Here is a 23,586-nt window from a genome sequence, read left to right as displayed (position 1 = left end):
TGTTGTTGCTGTTGCTGTTGCTCTTTTGGAGCCGTGCGGGCGGGAGCGAGAGAGAAAGAGAGAGAGCGGGAGAGGAGAGAGAGCGATATAACGGGCTAGCTAGTGAGTTTTAATATTAGCATTGCGACCGTTCGCTCACCAAATCAGTATTTTTTGTACTTTTGGCGTTAAAACACATGTTCAGCGTTTTGTGCGGGAGTGTAAACTAATCTGGAAGAGCAGCCACAGCAACAACAAGAGAAACAACAACAACAACAACAACAGCATCATCAACAGCAGCAGAAAATTTTAACACGTTGACGGGTTTTCCTACTAGTGTTTATCGCGAGCGGAAAAGCTTAATTAGCGCGTACTAGCGAGACCCCGAAATCTTTTTTCCTCTGGGCCTTTACGTCTTTGAGTCTTTGAGTGTGCGTGCCAAAATTTAAATACGTCATCGACGCGCGCAGCCTTAAAACAGCGAACAAAAAAAAATAAAAAGAACTGATACACACACACACACAGCCGAGGGAAATATTGAAATCAATTGCAGGAGCAAGCAAACAAAAGTTGAACAAATTGAGGAAAAAAGTTCCATAACAACAGAGCAGCAATTTGAATTAATTAACTTGTTATTGTGTAGCAGCATTTCTGCTTATTTGCCATTCGCCACGAAGCGCGGCCACACAAAAGAACGTGCCAAACAGCTGAGACGAGACTCAAACGGAGAGTAACGGAACGTCGAGCAACAAGTGCAGCGATAGCAGCAGCAGCAACAACAACAACACAAAGCCCTTTCAATTGAAAGAGAGAGAAAGCCAAGCGCTATACATACATATGTGTGTGTGTGCACTGCAATAAAAACACGAGTACAAACGGCAGTTTGTTGTTGCCACAATCAATTAGAGTGATAGCAGCGGGCGGCAGAGGAAAAAGCAGCGCAGCAGCAGCATCCGCATCAATTGCTGGCAGCAGCAGAGCATCACGGGCAGCATCTTCGGGCTTCGGCTTAATTCCGAAAAGTGTCACTGTGAGCGTAGTTGCTCCCGATCCGCGTTCCGCCTCCGTAATCGCAAGTGCTTGTTGTTATTGCCGGACTCGTCCGCCGCCATCCGCGATCTGGGATTCTTTCGTTGTATTTGTAGCGCGCCGTCGTCTTGATTGGAACAACGCTCCGTAGTACATTTTTCGTAATTCTTCATTTTTTTTCCTACTGATTCCGAACCGAAACTGGTGTATCTGTAGTTTCCCGCTAACGGCGAAAATTCACACAACTCATTGATATTTTAACCTCGTGTCCGCGTTGGCTGCCGCTCGACCAAGGTTCTGCCGCACAAAATGCTCGTCTCTTTGGGCTTTTCGAAGCCTCGCTTCGTCGGACTAAAAGTGCTCCTCTAGCACGCTGAAAAACACAAGTCCGGCCAATCCTAAAAAAAACAAGGAAACCTACAAAAAAACCCAAAACTATCTATACAACCCATTGAATTGGCAGCCAAAGTTATCACCACCCACCGTGCACACCGTTATCGTTATCGCGTTAAACAGAATCCACAAGATAAAAACAACGTTCCGTTCCGTTTCGTCGTAAATACAGTGCTAAATCGTGTGAACACAGCCATCAACAAAAAAACAAAAACTCCCTAATTCGCCTAATGAAAGACGAGAGCATTTTTTGTGTGTGAATAATTAGCCCCGAAAAAAAACCAGTTCGGAGCCGCAAAAAATTAGGCCCGCAATAAAAAAAAAAGTGACGATCCAAGAAACAAACTGGCATCTCGCCCCGCTTGATATATAACACCCCAATACAAACGCAGAGCCCGCGATAACACCCATACTAGAAAAAGAGCGAAAATCCAATCCAGCGAATCAACTTCACAGTAACGTCGCAAACTCAGTGCAAGCCAGAGCTAAATCGTCGAGCAAACCGAGTAGTTGTGTCTAAAAGCGTTCCAAGTCGCGCCGAAGAGTTATAACCAAAAGAAAGTAACACCACCCCCACTAAAAATCTCGTCATCAGTGATCAGTCTTCAGCGCCAATAACTGCGAAATAATGTCAGCCTTCTGACAGTGTCCTGAAAAAAGAGAATAAGGAAATACAAAAGTTACATAACTAACTTTGAAAATCCAAACCAATCCAATTTTTTTACGCAACCGAAACCACACAAGTGTCCCTAGCTTCAACTGCTAATTGGAATGTCGCATATCTGACAGTGACCAAATAAAAAACGACGAAACCCAAAAGCTACCCCCCCGAAATAAATCCGAAAAGAACTCAAACAGCGAACTAACTTCAAAAGCGTCGTGAGGAAATCGCCCAGGAAAACTACCAAGAAGCCCTGAGTTATCAGTGATATATATTATATATTCGTTTCCAGCGTCAACAACTGCTATATAATGTCCGTCGCCATCTGACAGTGGTCCAAACAACCAGCGAAAAAGAGCTAGAGAGGAATCACAGCAGCTAGACGACAAGTTTCACCAGAGCGAGTGAAACCTGTACCGTAGGAACCAATCCAAAACATTTGAACTTGCAAACCGGGCAAACCGATTCAGAAATAAATGGAGAAATCTGAAATACGACTGCAGCGCATGTCAAATGAATATCAGTCGCAATCGAGCTATATGTATCTTCGGACCAAAATGCTGTTAAAAATCGAAAACACCCTACTTCGAAGCCATCGTCAGCGCGAGACCACCGGTATCAAGAAACTATACAATTCGTTTTTCGTATTGTTTTAACTTGCCCCGGCCACCCCCGACCCTCCCAAAGGCCCCAAGAACACAATACGCACAAAAGCAACAATTCCAATTCCACTCCAATTGTGAGCCAAGTTAGAAAAAGTTACAAAAAAAAAGAGATATATAAAGCAAGTTATACATGTTTTACCTATATTAAATACATATATATTATATGAATAAACTAGAGATATTATTTGGTTGTTAGTAGAACTCACGTCAAGTGCATATTGTTAGCCCTCGTATATCCAAGTGCTGTGCGACGAACGATTTAGTAAGTGTGTCATATGAGCATTTTGAACAAGCCAAAATGTTAACCTAAGCAAGTAATCAGTAAGTGTCAGTCGATCAATAAACGTTTTCTACTTCGAATATTACTATTACCATCAATCATACTTTGGTTGCATTTCGCGTTGCACCGAAAAACTTGAGCAAAATTGCTGGCGAAAGGACTCCGGTCGGAAGCTGTGTTCTCTACATTTCGGTTGGACACAATCACTCCAATAATTCAGGCGGCTATCTATCAAAACAAGGGGGATAATAAAGGACTAAGCAGAAAAGAACGCGATTCCAACGCCGTTTACTCACTTACCGAATGGCGCTTTCGTTTCTATCGCAAAACTCCGGTCTGTTGGATTTACAAAGCATATTTGATCCACAATATACGCATCATCATCAACAACAACAACAACATTTGAGCCACCACCCACAACATCACATTCAACCACAACAACAACAAGAGGAACACATTCAACAACAGCGCACCCTTTCAACGAAGTTCGATTTGAACCTATTCAACGAATTAGACCAAATGGAATTCAACAACAATTTAAATAGAGATCAGTATCAGAATAACAACATCAACAACAGTGGCAATAATCAGAACACCAACAACAACACCAACACTAATAACAGTGTAAGTGAAAACCTTAATCAGGTGAGTTTAAAGGCCACCAACGGTGTAGTTTCCCTGTTTTCATTAGGACGCAGTATTAGATATCCAGCATTGACATTTGTCACTAACTAAAAGTAATATTTAAAAACGATCTATCGATCTCAAAGTCTCAGAACTTAGATGGAACTAAAATCTCTATTTCGAGAGTTGGTTCGTCTTGCTTTCAAGAACGTTTCTTCTCAAAAAGTGTGAAGACGAAATATCAAGATGCTGCGTAAATGTTCAATTTCGCAAACACAGTAAAAACAAAGGTTTACAGATTTCTCATAAAAGTGGGTTAAACACCTCGCTCGAATGATTCGTTTTAATGAAACGTTACTCTCAGTGTAAGGTATTTTTTCATGTTAAAAAACCAAATAAATACGAAATTCTACAGAATCCAGATAGTTATAGACATAAATGTTTATACAACTGTTTTCCAAGCTAACGTTATTTTTATTTTTTATAAGATTCCCTACAATCGAGTAAGAAAACTAAATCTGTTTGCCTTGGGGCAAATATAAATATATAGTTCAATTGCTAATTATACTATATGGCGGGGTGTATCATATAACAAAGTTGTGGTAGACAGATAGAGGGAAAAACAACAGAACAGCGCTTAATAAAAAGTTGCAAATGTTACGTCAACAGTCCCCGCCTCATCGCCGAGTCGATATTTGTTTTCTTGTTCCCTTATTTTTGGATGTACATACGTTTAAATATAGCCACAAGTTCTGGGTCTTCTTTGCCCAGCTCTTCAAGCTGAAACGTTTTCCGTTTGTTTACACACATCGAGCGTGTTCGAACTTATCTTTCAAACGCATAAATGTATGGAATCAAGCCGAGTGCGAGTCCTCATCGGCAAATAAACATGAATCGATGGGTGTTTTTACCCACTCTCTCGCCCAAAAAAAGAAACAAAGAGGGATTGGGGAGAGCTCACGAGAGATTTTTAGCGACCTTATCAGCAAGGTTCGAACCCACATATATAGTAATCCAGCTGGACTACAGAGATAATGCTGAGAGGGCATAGCCTCGTTGGCGGCTAGACGCGCTTTGTGGCTGCTTCTCAGATTCCGAATAGGTTCTACACTTGATTACGGCGTCGAAATTCAGTTTTCGAACTAAAATCCCTCCGTTTCGGCTTTCCAGATCCAAAACCGCCACTTCATCAGCGGCTATCATCACCAGCATATTGGTTCGGATTATGAGCAAGTGATCAACTTTGTTGACTCGCCGCCAAACTCTGAGGAATCGTGGACAGGTAAGCCAATGCCGCAATCAGTTTACCCATATCAGCGGGCTATGCACCACATCTCATCTCGATTATCATTATCATCTCCTCCCACATCCAATGATCTCGTAGAGAGCAGCTCGCTAATCGAACAAATTACAATTGTCGTAGACGCCCAGTCGAAGGACTCGCCGGGACCGCAGATCATCGACGTGCAGACCATTTACCTGAACAGCGGCTCACGCAAAAGACGAATGGATTGGGACTCTTTGGACATTGTCCAAAGCGAAAACTCACCCACGGCATCGCAGAGCGGCGAGCTGCCCACCAAAGTGGCCCATCAGGAGAAGGACAAGCACAAGCGGGAGAAGCACTCTGGTAAGAATTCTACCAACCCATCATTCACTGTAAATTGCTATAGTAGAAACCCATTTAGTCATACATATGATGCTTTCCTGGAGTCCAAGCATTATAATATACCATTATTTACCACACACTAGTGCTATAAGCTTAGTTCCTAACTGTCTGTGCAGATAATAAATTGGGATCAGTCGGAATTCCCCACAGTGACTAATCGTCATACATATAAAGTCCCCTTACCAAACTTCAGTGTTATCACCAAATTACGAAGGCCTTCGTTTCGATGCCTTACGAATTTCTAAAATGGAGATGGTATTTTCTCTGATATTTGATCAAGCTAGTACAGTATTTCATTTGATCCTAAGTAAAGACAAGAAGCTTGATAATATTTTCCTGCTAATTTAATCCCCTGCTCAAAACAGGTCCACCACAATCATATTAAAGCCGAAAATTCTATTGAAAAAATCAAAATTAAAATGTCACACTCTCGTCTAAAAGCTAAAACGAAAGTATTAATTCAATACACGTACAAAAGATAAAATTATACAAAAAAGTGTCATTATTATGATCGCTGTTCAGTGAATTATCTTGGTGATTTGCATAAAATGTAGGGTGACCCACAATCAATGAAAGCAAGAAGCAAGAATGAAAGTAGCCTCGATCGGACTTGATGATTCTTCCTGGGACTGTAGCTGGAATCTGGGAGCGAGTCACAAACCCGTTGCCCTACCGCGTGTGCAGGCAAATTAGAAGCCGCCGTAATGGATAAACCCGTTTTCCAGTAGCGCCTCTTTGATTATACAGCCCTGTACAAGTACGAATATGCATATCTATATATATATACTGGAATGCTAGACAGATGTACCCAATCTAACGACTAATTCGATCGTAAGTCCATAAGACAAACGTGAGTCTTTCTGTTGTTGGGTGCTAAGTGACGTATAAACAATGGAATATGATCGCTAATTAGTCTGTATCTATCAGACATTGGAGTTATACGACATATGCGTGAGATCGCAATTAAAGGTTGAGCTCGGAAAAGGGTTCAACACTCAGTTGTGAGTGTTTGTAGAAGTTGAGCAAACTTGACGCAGGTGGAGTGCACTTCGAAAGACGCAGTCTTTAAATAGTTTCATAAACTGATTAACATTCGACCGATTTTAATTTCGGAGCATCGGTAGCCGTAATGAAATTAACAGATTGCGATGGTTAAAACACCGCCATAAAAACGTAATTAACTTAGCACCTCCGCTTGTGTTAATCAATAGGAGCTTTAATAATAGAATGCCAGTAATGAAATAAAAATCTTCTCTCAGTACTTTTCCAATGGGGCCCGAACAAGCCCCTAACCGAAACCCTTTAAACCTTGTAGATATGCCCTCGAGATTGCTCCAAAAAAATCACGCAGGGTCCCCGGACTAATTACCCCGAAACGAGTGACTGGCACACTGATACACTTCGGAACAAACAGATTTAGGTAGACAGGCTTGTGTGGGGCACCCGACCATATAATTTGGACTCCAATCTAGTGCTCGGCCCCTCTCTCGCTGATGGCTTATCATCGGCCAGGCGGCACTCGGCGCAGATAAGACTAAATGCTAGCGTTTTGTCGTACGAACAACAATCCGCTATTAGGAAAAAAAAACCTTTTCAGAACTCCACGATTATAGGGCGAACGTCGAACCACCCACCGATCTTAGATCATTCGACGGGCCTAATGGCCCCCTGCTTTTGTCCCGGCTTTTTCCCACATTCGCACATTTATATAAGCGAAGGCTATAAGATGATATTGAAGCCATTTCCCCTTGCCATTTGTCAAGGGAACTAACCGGGAGCATCCATTCTATTTGGTGCGCGCCTATGTGTCCACATTTACAGATACTTTTAATCAAACAATTGACTGTGACACTATCGCGAATGTGAAATGCGACTGGGCAGCGGCAATTCGATGTGCGTCATTCGGGTCTTGGATAACTCTGAATCAATTGTGATCGAGATGTGTATTGTCCGATAGAACCCACACATCCAAATTTTCAGTCTGTAGACAGATTAAATCAATTGACGAGGCATCACAAAGCATGTATTCATTAAAGTACATATTTTTTTTCGAGGAATTTTGTAAAGGCAATTAAAAGTAATGGCTTTCAAATTCTAGGTTGTATTGGTTACTTTACATTTAAGGAAGGGGGTTGGAATAGTACACGTTTCGTAAATTAATCAAAATCTTTTAAAGATAAGATGAGTTTACCTAAGTCTCAGCTTTCTTATCGCTAGACCAATGCGCGGAAAAATCAGTTCTTTAAGTGTGGGCACTTAGATAAGGTGGATATTTTTGGTCTACTCAATTGAAATGTTCTTTATTTAGATGCACATGGTTATAACTGAACCATCTCTGAAATATTAATACTTCAAAATTCCTCACAAGAACATATTTAGACATTATAACATTATAATAGGGGACCGGTCTTTAAAATAGCTTTAGCTGAAGCTGTATACAATTATAGTTACGTGTTTATTAATTAATTATAAGTTGGCCTTACAAATGTCGCATGCTAAAAATTCCTCACAGAATTTATTTTGGCCAAGACACAAGTTTGACGTCAACGGTTTAAGGTCGTTGATGGTTGTCGAGAGCGTCACTCTGTGATAACAGTTCAAATCTAAAAGAAATCGCAAACGTGCCAGATATGGATGGAATTATAGTTTTTGGTATTCTTCGAATTCCCAGGTCGCAGCAGCTGGAGTGATGATATTGGCTTCGATTTGAACGCCGAGTTCAACAGCAACTCGTACTTGAACAAGTAAGATAAGCCCCCGAACTGAATTCAATCTGAGCTAATTTACGTTTACCCCCCCTTGCGATCAGTGAGAACTTCCTGTCGTTCTCGCCCACGTTGACCACCCTGAAGCAGGAGCCCCAGACGGAGCAGATCAAGCCGAGTCCCAAGGTTTCCCTGGACAATGCCGTAGGATCGCCAGCCGTGGCCATTGCCAAGTTGGACGAGGCCCAGAACTCGCCGAAGCAGGCTGCTCCGGGCCAGGATTCGGCCACAGGATCGGGACCGGCTGGCAATGGCAAGCATGATGTGAACTCTGGGCTCATCTGCGGATGTGGCTCACCGCAGGGTTCGCCATTGGCCAACACAGAGTACGAGTTGAACGAGAAGGGCAAGCCCCAGCAGCAACTCAGCGTTTTGGATCCAGCTAAAATCGAACTCGTCTCGACCAATGGAGCTACCCATGCCGAGGATCACAAGTAAGTATAACAAATTCTTAAAGAGGAAGAGGGTTGCAGAAATAACACATAAAAGTAGTTACTTTGAAATTCCCAAAAAAGAAGTACAGTCTTATTTGTCCCTCTAAAGATCGTATTAATATATTTATAATATATAATATATATATCTATATATATAAGTAATATAAATGAAACCAAAATCTTTAATAAGCCCTACCCAAACAAATTTCTGCCACACTTATGATCTAATATTAGCATACAATACTAGACTACCAGATGATAATCCCTCCCTTGCTCTTCCAGATTTCAGTACATTTTGGCAGCGGCCACTTCGATTGCCACCAAGAACAACGAGGAGACCCTGACGTACCTCAACCAGGGCCAGAGCTACGAGATCAAGTTAAAGAAGATCGGCGACCTGTCCCTGTACAGGGATAAGATACTGAAGGTGAGTCCAAAGTCCCTGTCCGCAGCCTCCAATTGAGCCGGAGAGTCATGTGATGCGGTGAATTATTCGACTGTCGAGTGAGCGACTTGGTCATCGAGTCTGTGCGACCGAATGTGTGTATCTGGGGGGGCTCAATTGATTTTAATAAGCCCCAATTAAGCCGGTCGACTTGAGAGATCTGACTAGGAGGCAAACAAGCCCAAACCCAAGCTCCACCATGTACATGTGAAATCTGCGTGTCCGAAAAAAAAAAACTTTCCGAGTGACTTCACTTCTTGCCACCACTCACAACACCCCCATCTCCCCCTTTTGGACTTCTATTGCAGAGCGTGATCAAGATATGTTTCCACGAGCGCCGCCTGCAGTTCATGGAGCGCGAGCAGATGCAGCAATGGCAGCAATCCCGCCCTGGCGAACGCATCATTGAAGTGGACGTACCGCTCTCGTACGGCCTCTGCCACGTGTCGCAGCCACTCAGCTCCGGCTCACTGAACACCGTCGAGATCTTCTGGGACCCGCTGAAGGAGGTCGGCGTCTACATCAAGGTCAATTGCATTTCCACCGAATTTACCCCCAAGAAGCACGGCGGCGAGAAGGGTGTGCCCTTCCGACTGCAGATTGAAACCTATATAGAAAACACAAACAGTACTAACACCAGCGGCTCGGGCGGCAGCAACAGCAGCGGCAGTGCCAGCGGCAACAGCACCGCCAGCGGGAACAGTGGCTCCACTGCCCCAGGATCTCCGGAACGGACTCCAAATGGTGGCAACAATGCCAAACAGGCGGTCCACGCAGCTGCCTGCCAGATCAAGGTGAGTGGGGAGTGTCCCTCAGCGAAAGCTCTCTTGAGCGGACAGTATCTTGTCCGTATAGAAAGTCTCCAATGTTGCCTCTTGTTTTGTCCGTAAAAATGTATAGATTCGTCCTCAATTTTGTTTTTAAATTTCAAATATAACTAATGAAATATTATGGAGAGTTAGTAAACAGAAGCTAGTTTATGAGGTGTATGTACCTTTTCTGATAAAAAAGAACAACCATTAAAATTTATAATTTGCTTAGGCCTATAAAATTAATCATATGTGTGACTAGCAGCTATACTAGAGTTATATGCTTTTTATTGTTTTAAACGTATGCTATCTTTAAGATTGTCAAATGACAAAGATAAGCGGGAATTTCCTATTTGAAAAATATGTAAACGGAGACTTTAAACTATATCGGCTTGTCCGCCCAAGAGAGCTGTCCGCTTATCTCCTACCTTAAGTCCATTGAAATCTTATATTAAATCTATAATATTGACAGGTATTCAAGCTAAAGGGGGCTGATCGCAAGCATAAACAAGATCGGGAGAAGATCCAAAAGCGTCCGCAATCGGAACAGGAGAAGTTCCAGCCCAGCTACGAGTGCACCATCATGAACGATATATCCCTGGATCTGGTGATGCCTGCCACCACCACTGGCTGCTACAGTCCCGAATAGTGAGTATTTAGATTCTCCAGAGAAGCGTAGAGCTACATGTAGAGATATTGTGGGGGAGAGTGAATCTCTCCAGCTGGCATAGCTTCTGCTCCAGAATTTAGCAACAATTTATTTCGCTGCGCAGTCCCGCAATCTTCCAATTGAGCCCGCAAATTTTTCCACAAGTCTTATTTATGTGACAGCTACGGCCCGAGCTTTTTGATTTACGAACCAACCGACTGCAGTCCCAACCATTTACATAACATCCAGTTAAGATCAAGTGCATATTACGTATCACGTAGATACTTGTTCCTTATCTATCCGTACAGTGCGGTTCAGAGCCCTAAGGTAGGGTCGCGAACATGTTTAGATAAAGTACCTAACATATCTGCTACATAGGTTAAGGTTAGAAGGATGCATTAGGTTTCATTTATATTTCATTCAATCAATTTTGCTATGCCAAGTATTTACGGATTCATACAACTACATTCATTTTAAGAATTTTGTTTTCAAGTAGTATTTTCTTTTCAAGTAGTATTATGTAGGAAACAAATGGCCTGCTCTAATATTTTTCTTTTTTTTTAACAAAAAGTAAGGAATAGAAGTGAATTCTGAAAGGATCATCATTAAATTTGGTGGAGTGTTTTCCATTCCTTATTGGGTGCTAGTAGTACAGTCTTGCTTTGCGTGGGAACTGAAAAATCTTTGAGTACAAAGATCATATGCATATTTATTAATTTGAAAAATAAACAAACAATCCAAACACACTTTCGACTTTGTGGTATCATTAAAAGTGTGTATTGCTTAGAATCAGACAGTATAATTTCTATAAGGGATATGCCATAAAGGACTACCTTTACCTATACCATATGAGCCATTGCCCTACAATTACGAAACGCATTTTCCAGTGGAAATTCCCCATAACGAGTGGCAGAGGAAATCATTTAGTTTGTCATTTGCATGATCGCCAAATCATAAAGATCAATCGAATTGAGAGCGAGTATAGTAGATAGATATATGCGGAGAGTGCCCCTCGATTGGCGAGAGATCGGTAGAAACGGGAGAAAGAGATATAGTGAGAGGGTAGAGATCTCGAGAGATCTTTTGAGCACCACTGAAGGATCATTGGGCACTAAGAGATCAGGTAAGAGCATTTGGCACCGTGGACTTTGTTGTTTTTGCCTCTGCTCCAAGCTATTTTTAGTTTAAAGTTGCTTTTAACCGGTTTTCGGTTTTCGTTTCTGCTCAATGATTTTGTTTGTTTGCAGGCCGAGCACTATAGATAATAATGGCAAATGATATGGGGATTGTATAAGGTCTTGTTTTGTTAGGATCGATTATATCGATCAGCGGCAGAAAAGCCATCCTACAGCCGGGCATTATCCATTCAAAAAACCGGAAATGACTGTGGCGGGGGTGGGGTGGCAAAAGACGAAAGTCTGGAAAAGTTTCCCCGATAGAAAGGCAGCCATATAAAATAGTTTCCAAACGGGTTTGAATGGCCAATCAGCCGCAACAGGGCGTATCGGGTGGCTTGTAAACAAGGCGAGTGGTTCACCGAAGAGCAAACCAGATTCTGCGGGCAGCGGGGCGATGGGAAATCTGAAATGCGAATTCCGCGATGGAGGAGTCCCTCGCATTCGTGAACATGCGCTTGCATCTGAAGGATCGTCGCTCCTGCCAACGCCAGATACAGAACGAGCTCTATTGGATTTGTAGGATCTGCAGGAACCGGTTCCAGACTGGCTTATACTAATCCTTACTTTATACTACCTCTTTTGCAGTATGAAACTCTGGCCAAATTCGCCCGTGCACATACCCAAGTACGATGGGATGCTTCCATTTGCGCCAAGTGCACCATCGCCGGCTACCAGCAGCAGCCCCATAGCCATCAACTCGGTGACGTCGACCAACTCGCCCACCCTCAAGCTGATGGACGCCACCAACATGGTCTCACCGCAGCATGTGCCCGCCGACATGGACGACTTTGTAGGTGTCATCGCCCCACTGCCCCCCCAAAAACAAAAAAACAAAATCAAGCGAGTTAACTAACTAAACAACCCTTTATTGTCCATATCAGAACCAGAACATAATGCCGGAATCGACGCCCTCGCAAGTGACGCAGTGGCTGACCAATCATCGCCTCACATCCTATCTCTCAACGTTCACACACTTCTCGGGAGCGGATATCATGCGGTATGTGATCCAGTACATAGGGTTTAAGCAATATGTAGGGTAGGGTTTTAGCACGGTTTTTTAATTTGTCATCTAAAATTTAACAGATAGTTCTAAGTACTTATACTACTAAGTACTAAGACTTTCTTCTTTCTTTTCTTATATCATGTCCTTAAAGTTCTTAGTTTATAAGCAAGACTTTAACTAGTTTCAACTAGTGACCCCATTTTATAGCCACTCATATTAAAACTCATATACCCACAAATATATTTTCTAATCAAAAAGGTTTCCTGATAACCATTGTTTGTTATACCCACTATGATAACAGTTACAACGCAAAAAACACTTATATAAGTTTTGAAAGTTGGTTAACTCCCAGACAATTTGTCAACAAGAACACCTTTGTCTGGCAAACTAAGAGTACTTGAGTTTTTTTGATTACCATTCTATTGGGTAGGGCTATTTAATACAAAGTTTCAATCAGTTAACCACTATTTGGGTAATCTTGTTGACTGACATCTAAAATATAGCCAAACGAATAGCAAAGAACTATAGGATACCATGATTCCACAAAGAATTTATAGCGGACCCTAAACTCTTTTGATTATTATATGACTTGATAAGATAGCCGTCCTACCGCATAAGATACTTGAGTGGTTGCTAGTTATTACCCTGTGGTTTATATATGGGGCTTTTATGGCTTATTTATGTATAAAACTGCTATTTTTATCTCGCTCTGCAACGCGCATATTTCATATTTGTCTGGCTGTGATTTATTTATATTCTGTGATTTATTTATAGCATGTCCAAGGAGGATTTAATTCAAATCTGCGGCCTGGCCGATGGCATACGTATGTTCAACATTTTGCGCGCCAAGTGAGTGTTTATATTTTTGGGAATTTAAAAAGCTTTTATTAATCTATCTATCTATCTTCCTATAGGACCATTGCACCCCGGCTAACGTTGTATGCAAGTTTGGATGGGTGCAGCTACAATGCCATCTACTTGCTGTCGAACACGGCCAAGGAGCTGCAGCAGAAGCTGTTCAAGATGCCGGGCTTCTATGAGTTCATGGCCAAGGCCAGTGCCCAGGAAAATGGAGCCGGAGGAGCTGCCGCGGCTGCCGCCCTGTTCAACAACTGGGGAATGCACTCCAAGTACTCGGGCAGCGGATCCAACATATTCAACGACGCCAACAAGAGCTGCGTGTACATATCGGGGCCGTCGGGCATCCTGGTCACCGTCACCGACGAGGTGCTAAACAACGAAATCAAGGACGGCAGCCTCTATGCCCTCGAGGTGCAGGCCGGCAAGGTGATCCTCAAGCTGATCAACAAGCAGGACAACAATTAAGCGATCTTATGGTTACGTAGATCCACTGTAGTAGACACCACCCGAGCAACCAAGTATAGTTTATAGCATTTACACGCAGTTCGATTAGTACATCGAAATCGTTTTCTATATAAGCTTCAATTTGTATGAGATTTCGCGCAGCAATTTTGAACAAGTAATAAGCCAGCAACCCGAAAACCTTGTTCCCCAACAAAAAAACAAAAAAAAACCCCAAATCTTCGTTAAAAAACTAGTGCAAAATATTTAAGATTTCGTTTTCAGTCCTCACCTTAAGTTTTGTTTATTTTATATGTATTTTATACCACCTACGATATACGACTACATATGCACATTTAATTCTCCGATGCGATTGCATTTCGATTCGTTCTTCTCTACTTTTAATTTCTTCTATTTCTATGGCGTATGCTTATCACTTATATAACGATTATATATTTGTTTGTAGAACCCAACCAATATCAATTATTTGAAGTAGAAAGAAAAAAACCCAAAAAAAAAGCAACATAAATTTACAATAATGATTATTATCTTCAAGTACAGTACCACGAATACAAGAATTGAGCAATTGTTTCGAAGCAGAGTTCAACTAGCAACCAAACAACAACTTTTGTATGTGATAGAAGCAATAAAGTGTTATCCACAAGTGGACTGTCAAAAAAAAGGGCTATGTGTTTTAAATATATATTTGGAATGGGTACTGGAGCCAAATGTTTGAAAATGGGAATCGGATTTACATTCTAGGACTTTGATTTCATGGAGCACTAAAATAAATCGATAGAAGTCTGTTTTGTGGGGAATCCCCTAAAATCTTTTTCATTAATTTAGTTCGTGTCTCGATTTGGCCTAATATCTTCCAAATTTAAAAGTATTCAAAATTCGAAAACAGATGGATGGTTTTTATATCATAATACTCTTTTACCTATTTTTAATCTGCTCGCTGGGTGAGTTAAACAAATATCACGGAAGATAATCTCTTAGGATATTGTGTAAACTTGACAGCATGGGAAGTGCAGGGCGATTGTCGCATAGCCCAGTATATGGTGGAGCAATCGAATCGCATTTTCACCTATCGCGATGCCAGTGGATCCCTCCATCTGCAACGTAGGGAAACTGTTCCATCGGGTGTCACTCTATGCATGTACTGCAGTCCCACGGATATGGTGGAAACCCTATGCCAGGACAATGGACAGTTTTCAGTTCCGCTCCCCATGAGTTGTTACAATCCAATGAAACCGATGACAACGCGGATTCGGGATAGCGAATGTTCGGGTAGTTTATATGCCGTGGGTTATACGATAGACGGCAGGAACCTAGAGCTATATCGCACCTGCTTCGATGCCGGTCAAGGAAGGGTCTTGTACTCCCAGAGTGATGTCTACTTCAAGACTTTTTGTAAGTGCACCTAAAAACCATTCTTGTTATATCTCTATTATAATAAAAGTTTTAAAGTTCCAAGGAGGCCCTTCGTGGACTTTGTAACTGATGAGATGTTCAGCCCCCAGGAGGCCGCCGCTTATATGAAATCCAACATATACTTCGCCTTCAAATGCATTTATGGGGATGGCCAGTCCTACTTGCCAAATCCCCGCTCCCTGGTGATCAATCGAGGGCACATGGTGGCTTCGGCGGACTTTCTGTTTGCGGATCAGATGGGCAGTACCTTTCGCTACCTGAATGTGGTGCCGCAATTCAAGTCGATCAACGATGGTAACTGGGAGAAAATTGAGAGATGGGTGCGAAGTCAGATTCCGGTGTCAAGCTATTTCCGTATCAAGTCCGGCGGCATTGGCATCCTGAAATTGCCGGATGCCAGGGGCTTCCTTCAGTCGGCCTTCCTTGCCGGCTCCAAGATTCCAGTGCCCGAGTGGACCTACAAGGTGGTGCGAGATGCCAGTGGTAATGGGCTATACGTCTTCCTCACCTATAATAATACCTTCCGAAGGGAGAGGCCACCATGCCTGGATATTTGCCATCCACTTAATTGCCCCTTGGGTCTGCCGAATAACCCTGATGAGGGATTCACCTTCTGTTGCGATCCCAAGCACTTTCCTCTCTAAGAAGGGAAAAAGTTATGCATATTTTATCGGAGGACTATGCCAAATTGTCCTGCGTAATAATCGGCAGATGAATAATTTAGTATTTTTATTTAACAGACGCACATGAGCAGAAAATGGCGAAAGTCCTTTGCCAAGGGACATGCACTGCAAAAAAAGGGTTTAATAAAAGCATACGATTATTTGACCATTTGGAAAATTCCTCTATTTATTTAATATAAAAACTTATAGATAAGGTGGACCAAAATCCTTGTAGATATATAAAATACAGTCATTTTTTGGCTTAAAAAATGAAGACAGCACTTCTTTTGTTCCCTAAAAAATATTGAAAAGTGTTACGATTGATACACTATTTCTTAAAAGACCTTTTCCGATAAACGTTTTTTTCCATATTGAATATTGGATAACTACACTCAATTTTAATAATTTAATTACCCTTGCTTAAACCACACCAGTACGATTAGCCAACAATTAGAACCCTCTAACGACTTTTTAAATGCTTTTAGGGGAATCATATAAAAACTTGACCAAATCAATTATCCTTAAGTTCAAACAGAAATGAGCAACAGAGTGGAAATCTTTTACAAGGGGCAGAAGGCCCTTCTGAACGTATTCTCGCTGTGGCCCCAAAACGAACGCCATTGGAGAATCTTTCATCAGGTTAACCACGTGCATGTGATGGGATTTTGGGTGCTGCTCTTTGATCTCCTGCTCGTGATGCATGTGGTGGGCAACCTGAGTTCCATGTCCGAGGTTGTGAGGGCCATCTTTGTCCTGGCCACCAGTGCGGGACACACCACCAAGCTGCTGAGCATCAAGGCCAATAATGTGGAACTGGAGGAGCTCTTCAAGAGGTTGGACGAGGATGATTTTCGACCAAGGGGCGTTGAAGAGGAGTTGATCATGGCAGCTGCCTGTGAAAGGAGTCGGAAACTCAGGGATTTCTATGGTGCTCTCTCGGTGGCCGCCTTGTCCATGATCCTTATTCCCCAATTCGTGGTGGACTGGTCCCAACTTCCACTGGGCACATATAACCCGTTTGCCGACCATCCTGGTTCAACCGGTTACTGGCTCCTATATTGCTATCAATGCCTGGCCCTGACCGTCTCCTGTGTCACCAATATAGGCTTCGATTCCCTCTGCTCCTCGCTGTTCATCTTCATCAAGAGCCAGCTGGATCTTCTGGCGGTGCGACTGGATAAGATGGGCCGGTGGAGCAGTGCCGGTGGCTCCGTGGAGCAGCAACTGAAGGAGAATATCCGGTACCACATGGCCATTGTAGAGTTGACAGCAACTGTGGAGCGCCTTCTTTGCAAACCGATTTCAATGCAGATCTTTTGCTCCGTATTGGTACTCACTGCCAATTTTTATGCTATAGCTCTGGTAAGTAAGAAAAAGATTTTGAAACTAAATAGCCATATAGTTAGAGTATTTACTATATTTACGATCTTGAACTTTGTACTAACATACTAAACACAATTACCAAAAGACAAAAATCAGCTAATCCAAAGTAATCAAGTTAGATGTCCATTGCAACCTTTTATAAACGGTATTAGCATATGATTTTTTTTTAATTTTATCAACTTATTAATCCTTATTGAAACATTATCATCAATGATGTTGTTGATGATTCTATTACAAAGTATATAGTTTTGTATTTATATAAGATATCTAGGTCTGGTTACGAAAAAACGGTGAGGGCCTTTAAGAGCTGAGAGATTTTAAGAACGTTAAAATATCTGCTAGTGCTATAATATAATATATATATACTGACTGCATTTAATGCGTTGCATTTATTAGGTCCTATAAATACAATTCAGAATAATACAATTACACTTTAAAAGAATATAAACGGAAATTTCCATATACATAGTTGTCCGACGAGAAGCTGGCGCTATTTAAATATATTACCTATCAGGCGTGCATGCTGAGTCAGATTTTTATATTGTGCTACTATGCCGGGTGGGTATAACTACATTCCAAATCTATTTCAGATTAGTAATCTCTTTCCCCCCTCCACAGAGAGGTAACACAGCGCAGCTTGGACCTGCCCCATGAGCTTTACAAAACATCTTGGGTGGACTGGAACAAGGATTCCCGTAGGATTGTCCTGCTCTTCATGCAACGCCTTCACTCGACTCTGAGAATTAGGACCTTAAATCCCAGCCTGGGTTTCGATCTAATGCTTTTCAGCTCGGTGGGTTATTTTCGTAGTTCTACCGTTTTGTGCACTGTAGCCAATTTCCATAATGAGCCTCATTAGCCGCTTGGGTTTGTGGCCTATAAAAGGCTTTCCATGAAGGGGCTTAGCAGGAAAAGTGAAAATCGTCAGCATGTCTCAGCATCAAATGGTAACGGAAGACTTTTACAAGTACCAGGTGTGGTACTTTCAAGTTCTGGGAATTTGGCATCTTCCCATTTGGGCCACAGATGAGCAGCGTCGTTTTCATTCCATGAGATTTATCATTATCCTGATTATCCTTTGCATAATGCTACTGCTCTTTGCATTGGAACTGCTGAGTAATATCTCCCAAGTGCGGGAGATCCTGAAAGTATTCTTCATGTTTGCCACCGAAATATCCTGCATGACCAAACTATTGCATATGAAGTTGGAGAGACGTAAGCTCGATGGTCTGGTTGAGATGATGATGTCCGAGGATTTCGCTGTGAAAAGTGAGGAGGAAAGGTGGATTTTGGAATCGGCTAGAAAGGCGGTTGTTCATATGCGGAACTTCTATGGCATCACGTCCTGGGGAGCGGCTTTGCTGATCCTTCTGATTCCCTGTTTTGCCAACTACGAGGAGCTCCCGCTGGCCATGCTCGAGGTGTGCAGCATTCAGGGAAGGATCTGCTATGGCTTGCAGTACCTCTTCCACACGATTTCCTTGCTGCCGACCTGTGTCCTGAACATAACCTACGATTCGATGGCCTTTTCCTTGCTTTGCTTCTTAAAGGTTCAGCTCCAAGTGCTGGTCCTAAGATTGGAGAAGTTGGGACCTGCAAATTGTGACCTAGATCATGAGAGGATCGCCAGGGAGCTGCGTGAATGTGCCGCTTACTATAACAAAATTGTGCAGTTCAAGAATCTGGTGGAGTTATTCATTAAGGTCCCGGGATCCGTGCAGCTCATGTGCTCTGTGCTGGTACTGGTTTCCAATCTGTATGACATGTCCACCATGTCCGTTGCCAATGGGGATGCCATCTTTATGGCCAAGACCTGCATCTACCAACTGGTAATGCTCTGGCAGATCTTCATCATTTGCTACGCCTCCAACGAAGTGACTGTTCAGAGTTCCAGGCTTTGTCACGGCATCTACAGCGCCCAGTGGACGGGTTGGAATAGGTCGAACCGACGGATTCTTCTGCTCATAATGCAGCGCTTCAACTCACCGATGGTCCTGCACACCTTTAATCCCACCTTTGTTTTCAGCTTGGAGGCCTTTGGTTCTGTAGGCCAGCTGAAAGGTTCTTATTGATTGGTATAACTAATAATATTTCTTTTCTTCCAGATTGTAAACTGCTCTTACAGCTATTTCGCTTTGCTGAAGCGGGTCAACAGTTAGATTACGAAAAATTGATAAAACAACCTTCGCATAATGAGAAGCATTCAGTGGATGGATATTCCTTCAAGATCTGGAGAACAGAATTAGATGAAGTACTCATTTCTTAACATGAGACCTTAAAAAGTAGAAATCAAAGAAATTTAATATTAAAGCACTTTTTAGTAGAAGTAGCTGATTGCAATTGTGTTCTTGTCGAAAGTATTTATAAAAACTCTTAAAACATAAACAACTTTTATAAAAAAATGTAGTAAACATAATATACTTTGAAGCTTTTAGAATGTTTTTATCGTTGATTCTAACGTTTTTATTTTAAAAATTGGCGCCATATGGTCACACTGAAAAATACCAGATTGGCAGCGGGAAGAAAATGGTACGTAAGATAAAACGACCTACAAATGCCTTAACGCGTTTAATCTGCTGACGGACAAAGATTAAGATGTCGGAAAACGCGAAAAACAATAGCTGCCTGCATTGCAGCGTATTCAGTACGAAATACCAGTACCAGGAGATATTCGATGAGTTCGGAATCGAGCTGGGACTGCAATCCCTGCTGGCCAAGCACTTCCAGTTCGATGTGTTCCCCGATCCGCAGAAACAGCAGCTCCTGTGCGAGGTGTGCGTCAACAATCTCATCCGCCTGTTTGATATTGATGAACTGGAGAGGGAAAGGGATGCGGCCAAGCAGGTGGTCCAGGACCAGGTCCAGGTCCAAGTTCAGGATGAGCTCCCCACGCAGGAGGAACCAATTATCACTACCGAAGTCCAGGCATCTCCGCCAGCTGCAAGACCCGCCAAGAAAGAAGCGCCTCCAAAGCCTCTTGCCAAGGTTCTGCGTCCTGTGCCCATTATTCCCCCTAGGGCACCAAGTGCCCGGTTGAGGAAATCAGTAGTTCCAGCTACCCAGATAATACCTAAACCAGCTCTATCTCCTGCGATAGCCAAGGAGCCTTCGCCGGAACTTCCTACTCCTAAAAGTGAAGCCAAGCTGGCAGATCAGGAACAAATCAGTGTCCTTATGCAAAACATCCTGGACGAAGACGAGGCTATTGCTAACGACGAGTCCATTGTTGAAGAGGTGACCTGTGAAGATGCCCAGTTCCCAGAGCAAACGGAAATCGCTGAACAAATGGTTCTCCTGAACAGCGAATCCGTTGCAGAACCTAATCTGGATGAGGATGTATACATATACGAGCAAGAGGGTTTGTTTTATATAGTTGCTCCTTCTAGAAAACATAAGCTGCAACATTAAATTTTTATAATTAGATATTTTAGATCCAAATTTGGAGGACGTGAAGGTCAAACCAATGGTCCGTCCATCAAGATTGATAGCTGAAGCAGAGGAAAGTCAAAGTGAAGGAGAACTCGATGAGGGAGAGCCCAGCAATATAGTTCTCTTTAACTTCGTTGATATCAAAGAAAGTAGGTAGAGTCTGCATAAAGAATTACGCAACCATAACCCTTTTAAATCTTATTGTTTGCAGAGGATGACATTCATGATATTCCGGAATACTTGTCCACCGTTGTAAAGACCAGCTTCGAGAAGCTTACATTTGAGTGGTGTACTGTGTGCAAGCACTGCTCCCTGAAGTGTCCCACATTTGAAAACCTTTTCAGTCACATTTTGAAGACCCACAAAACCCGAAGAGATGTCTTTCAGTGTCCCATTGAAGGCTGCAGCAAAGAGCTGAAAGGACGCCAATTCCTAGCCATGCATCTGGTTCTTTTGCACGCACCCGTGGCTGAGTAACTAAATTATTATTATTATACATCAGATATTATCTAATTAGAGTTTTTGTCGTTAGAATTCCAATTTATGGATGCTGTCCGGAATGTAAAATGACATTTTCTAACATTTTGCAGTACAACAAACATTCTTGTGCTCATGTTATCAAAAAGAAGAGAGGTATTCGCTCGTTTTGTGAAATGTGCTCCCTGGAGTTTCCATCCTGGAAGCGGTAAGTTGTCTTCTCTATTTTAAAAATGCATAATCGATTATATTTTTAAAATCTCAATTACAGTTTCAATTTCCACAACCAATTCCACCTGGAGAAGCACAGACCTCGCGCTTGCTTCGTCTGCGATTTTGCCAGCACCAACATTGATGAGCTTTTCCAGCACTTGAACTACGCCCATGAACCAGTGGGCACCTTATTTTGCGACCTGTCAGTGGTTTGAATTATTTCTTGTCTTTACCATCTAATGCTGTTTTTCTTCTAGTTGCGACCGTACCTTCCGGGATCCCGCAGTTTTCATGGAGCACAACAAGTCGCATGCCAATGTGAGCAGCACAACATACTCTTGCGGGGAATGTATGGCGAACTTTGAGTCCAGAGGTCGATTAAATGGGCACATGGTAATATAACATCTTATTGCAAACAATTTATCCAATATTTAATTGGTTTTTATATATTTTAGAGGGCAATGCATGGCAGCGTTATTAGCTGCGAGCTCTGTTCCCGCGAATTTGCCACCGAAGCCACATACAACATTCACATGAAGAAGCATCTGATCATTGAACGTGATGTTCATGTGTGCGGAAATTGTGGTTTTTTAAGTGACAGCCGCGATACCCTGCTTGCTCATGTGGATTCCGAAAAGTCTCCCTGTTTTGGTACCAAGAGATACGTGGAAATTCTTCGGGATGCTTACATCTGCGAGTACTGCTCCTCGTACTTTAAAACCAAGGAAAATCTGCAAGCCCATCGGGACTCGGGAGTTCATAAGGATGGATTGTACTGGTGCCAGCCCTGCGGCAAGGACTTTCCGCACATGAAACTGTACCGCCATCACCTGCGCAATTACCAACAGCTCCGCTCGGACTCGACACATCGCAAGCTTGAGATTTGTGTGTACTACATGTGCGATCAGGAGGTAAGACATCCTACATTTTGTCATCAAATATGGGAAACTAACTGAATTTTTGATCACAGAACTGCTCAGAGGCTTATGTGAACTGGAACTCCTTGTACACACACAAGCGACGCACCCACGAATCTTCGAAAAAGCAGGCGGAGAAGAACTCCAAGACTGCCCCAGAATGGATTTGCCAGTTTTGTCTCAAGGAGTGCCGCTCGAAGATGTCCTTGTCCGTTCATGTGGCAAGGAGCCACAATAATGGTAAGTGTGGAGTTTCTTTTTAAATTAAAGGAGTTCATAATTAATTATTATACTTTTCAGACAACGTGGTTTGTCCTTTGTGCAAGGCTTCTTACAAAAGCCAGGAGGCTCTGGCCAAACACCATGCCTATTGGCATGAACCTATTGAGTGCCCGGAATGTTTTAAAATTGTCAAAAATCGAAGGAATTATGACACTCATGTTAATGTAGTGCATTCGAATAAGAAGCGCTATTCCTGCAGTGTCTGTCAGAAGGGTTTTTATCACAAGAGTGAAATGGAGGCTCATCAGAAGGTGACTGTAATATAACCTATTTATAAACGTTGTTAATAGTATCCACGCTTTCCTGCAGCTTCATGGACAGTCATACAGCTGCGATCAGTGCAGTTTCACCACCAGGAACAAGAAGTCGCTTTCTGTTCACATCCTTGGTCAGCACTACAAGCGTTTTGCTTTTGAGTGCAAGGAGTGCAAGAAGAGGTTTGGACGTCGACAGGGTTTGAATACCCACATGCAGCGATCTCATGGTGCCAAGTTAATGTGCCGTGATTATTTCGAGGAAGGCTGTGGACGCACCTTTGCGAACAGTTCACAGTTAAACGTTCATGTCCGAAAGGTGCACAAGGGAATCATTTTACTCCAAGAGGATGTGGTCGAAGAGGATGAATATACCGCCGACGATATGCCATCGACATCGAAAAAGCAATGCATTCGAATCGGCGATGACAACGTTGAATTTATAGAAGAGGTCGGAGATGATCAGGATGGCATAGAGATGGAAGAGGGTGAAGAGGAGGAAGATGAGTTCATCGACGAGATACCAGAAGAAGACACCAAGAATTGAGGCTGACAAATTTCGGTGATGTAAGACTTTTTGCTAAAGCAGATTTATTTGTTTTGGTTTTCATTTGTTTGCTACCAATTAATTGAACACAAATGATGTCCGA

The 23,586-nt window shown here is 42.5% G+C and overlaps 6 protein-coding genes across 10 annotated transcripts; all 6 read left to right on the top strand.

Annotated features, from left to right (window-relative positions):
* The first annotated feature begins 164 nt into the window (after nucleotides 1-164).
* LOC119552094 lies at nucleotides 165-2,754 on the top strand. Its single transcript, XM_037861876.1, has one exon. It carries the CDS (start codon nucleotides 2,539-2,541, stop codon nucleotides 2,716-2,718), a length of 180 nt encoding a protein of 59 aa, XP_037717804.1. The 5' UTR covers nucleotides 165-2,538; the 3' UTR covers nucleotides 2,719-2,754.
* A 522-nt stretch (nucleotides 2,755-3,276) lies between these two features.
* Nucleotides 3,277-14,567, top strand: LOC119552093 (upstream-binding protein 1). Of its 5 annotated transcripts, XM_037861875.1 has the most exons (13): nucleotides 3,277-3,652; nucleotides 4,802-4,913; nucleotides 5,016-5,261; nucleotides 7,972-8,044; nucleotides 8,110-8,499; nucleotides 8,782-8,926; nucleotides 9,253-9,738; nucleotides 10,226-10,401; nucleotides 11,968-12,096; nucleotides 12,166-12,370; nucleotides 12,462-12,577; nucleotides 13,358-13,432; nucleotides 13,498-14,567. In XM_037861875.1, the coding sequence occupies exons 1-13, from the start codon at nucleotides 3,311-3,313 to the stop codon at nucleotides 13,907-13,909; spliced, it is 2,907 nt and encodes a 968-aa protein (XP_037717803.1). In that variant the 5' UTR covers nucleotides 3,277-3,310; the 3' UTR covers nucleotides 13,910-14,567. The 5 variants fall into 5 exon arrangements, with proteins under 5 accessions (XP_037717803.1, XP_037717801.1, XP_037717799.1 ...); XM_037861873.1 differs by lacking the exon at nucleotides 11,968-12,096 and having other exon boundaries at nucleotides 3,277-3,631; nucleotides 5,055-5,261; XM_037861871.1 differs by lacking the exon at nucleotides 11,968-12,096 and having other exon boundaries at nucleotides 3,277-3,631.
* Nucleotides 14,568-14,655: 88 nt separating this feature from the next.
* On the top strand, nucleotides 14,656-16,105 carry LOC119550908. The gene is made up of 3 exons (XM_037859897.1): nucleotides 14,656-14,847; nucleotides 14,906-15,298; nucleotides 15,356-16,105. The coding sequence occupies exons 1-3, from the start codon at nucleotides 14,793-14,795 to the stop codon at nucleotides 15,961-15,963; spliced, it is 1,056 nt and encodes a 351-aa protein (XP_037715825.1). The 5' UTR covers nucleotides 14,656-14,792; the 3' UTR covers nucleotides 15,964-16,105.
* A 413-nt stretch (nucleotides 16,106-16,518) lies between these two features.
* LOC119551624 (odorant receptor 46a-like) lies at nucleotides 16,519-18,223 on the top strand. Its single transcript, XM_037861047.1, has 3 exons — nucleotides 16,519-17,343; nucleotides 17,834-17,922; nucleotides 17,983-18,223. Exons 1-3 carry the CDS (start codon nucleotides 16,519-16,521, stop codon nucleotides 18,221-18,223), a joined length of 1,155 nt encoding a protein of 384 aa, XP_037716975.1.
* LOC119551623 (odorant receptor 46a) lies at nucleotides 18,176-19,614 on the top strand. Its single transcript, XM_037861046.1, has 2 exons — nucleotides 18,176-19,409; nucleotides 19,470-19,614. The coding sequence occupies exons 1-2, from the start codon at nucleotides 18,294-18,296 to the stop codon at nucleotides 19,521-19,523; spliced, it is 1,170 nt and encodes a 389-aa protein (XP_037716974.1). The 5' UTR covers nucleotides 18,176-18,293; the 3' UTR covers nucleotides 19,524-19,614.
* A 345-nt stretch (nucleotides 19,615-19,959) lies between these two features.
* Nucleotides 19,960-23,517, top strand: LOC119551619 (zinc finger protein 62 homolog). Its single transcript, XM_037861032.1, has 10 exons — nucleotides 19,960-20,722; nucleotides 20,787-20,942; nucleotides 21,005-21,266; nucleotides 21,326-21,478; nucleotides 21,542-21,685; nucleotides 21,741-21,876; nucleotides 21,939-22,394; nucleotides 22,454-22,640; nucleotides 22,701-22,933; nucleotides 22,992-23,517. The coding sequence occupies exons 1-10, from the start codon at nucleotides 19,960-19,962 to the stop codon at nucleotides 23,481-23,483; spliced, it is 2,982 nt and encodes a 993-aa protein (XP_037716960.1). The 3' UTR covers nucleotides 23,484-23,517.
* The last annotated feature ends 69 nt before the right edge of the window (nucleotides 23,518-23,586 follow it).

The sequence above is a fragment of the Drosophila subpulchrella genome, chromosome 2R, assembly GCF_014743375.2.
Source record: "Drosophila subpulchrella strain 33 F10 #4 breed RU33 chromosome 2R, RU_Dsub_v1.1 Primary Assembly, whole genome shotgun sequence".
Lineage (NCBI taxonomy): Eukaryota > Metazoa > Arthropoda > Insecta > Diptera > Drosophilidae > Drosophila > Drosophila subpulchrella.
This window is presented reverse-complemented; position numbering and strand designations above follow the sequence as displayed.

Excerpts from the sequence above, each read along its gene's own strand:
- LOC119552094 (XM_037861876.1), top strand. The coding sequence starts at position 2,539 with ATGGAGAAATCTGAAATACGACTGCAGCGCATGTCAAATGAATATCAG.
- LOC119552093 (XM_037861875.1), top strand. The coding sequence starts at position 3,311 with ATGGCGCTTTCGTTTCTATCGCAAAACTCCGGTCTGTTGGATTTACAA. Across the intron at positions 10,402-11,967 it reads GGCTGCTACAGTCCCGAATA|CGGGGCGATGGGAAATCTGA; the intron begins GTGAGTATTTAG and ends TTCTGCGGGCAG. Across the intron at positions 12,097-12,165 it reads GAACGAGCTCTATTGGATTT|TATGAAACTCTGGCCAAATT; the intron begins GTAGGATCTGCA and ends CCTCTTTTGCAG.
- LOC119550908 (XM_037859897.1), top strand. The coding sequence starts at position 14,793 with ATGGATGGTTTTTATATCATAATACTCTTTTACCTATTTTTAATCTGC. Across the intron at positions 14,848-14,905 it reads ATTTTTAATCTGCTCGCTGG|CATGGGAAGTGCAGGGCGAT; the intron begins GTGAGTTAAACA and ends TAAACTTGACAG. Across the intron at positions 15,299-15,355 it reads TGTCTACTTCAAGACTTTTT|TTCCAAGGAGGCCCTTCGTG; the intron begins GTAAGTGCACCT and ends AAAGTTTTAAAG.
- LOC119551624 (XM_037861047.1), top strand. The coding sequence starts at position 16,519 with ATGAGCAACAGAGTGGAAATCTTTTACAAGGGGCAGAAGGCCCTTCTG. Across the intron at positions 17,344-17,833 it reads ATTTTTATGCTATAGCTCTG|TTGTCCGACGAGAAGCTGGC; the intron begins GTAAGTAAGAAA and ends CCATATACATAG. Across the intron at positions 17,923-17,982 it reads ATATTGTGCTACTATGCCGG|AGAGGTAACACAGCGCAGCT; the intron begins GTGGGTATAACT and ends CCCCCTCCACAG.
- LOC119551623 (XM_037861046.1), top strand. The coding sequence starts at position 18,294 with ATGTCTCAGCATCAAATGGTAACGGAAGACTTTTACAAGTACCAGGTG. Across the intron at positions 19,410-19,469 it reads GCTTGGAGGCCTTTGGTTCT|ATTGTAAACTGCTCTTACAG; the intron begins GTAGGCCAGCTG and ends CTTTTCTTCCAG.
- LOC119551619 (XM_037861032.1), top strand. The coding sequence starts at position 19,960 with ATGTCGGAAAACGCGAAAAACAATAGCTGCCTGCATTGCAGCGTATTC. Across the intron at positions 21,479-21,541 it reads GAGTTTCCATCCTGGAAGCG|TTTCAATTTCCACAACCAAT; the intron begins GTAAGTTGTCTT and ends TCTCAATTACAG. Across the intron at positions 22,934-22,991 it reads AAATGGAGGCTCATCAGAAG|CTTCATGGACAGTCATACAG; the intron begins GTGACTGTAATA and ends GCTTTCCTGCAG.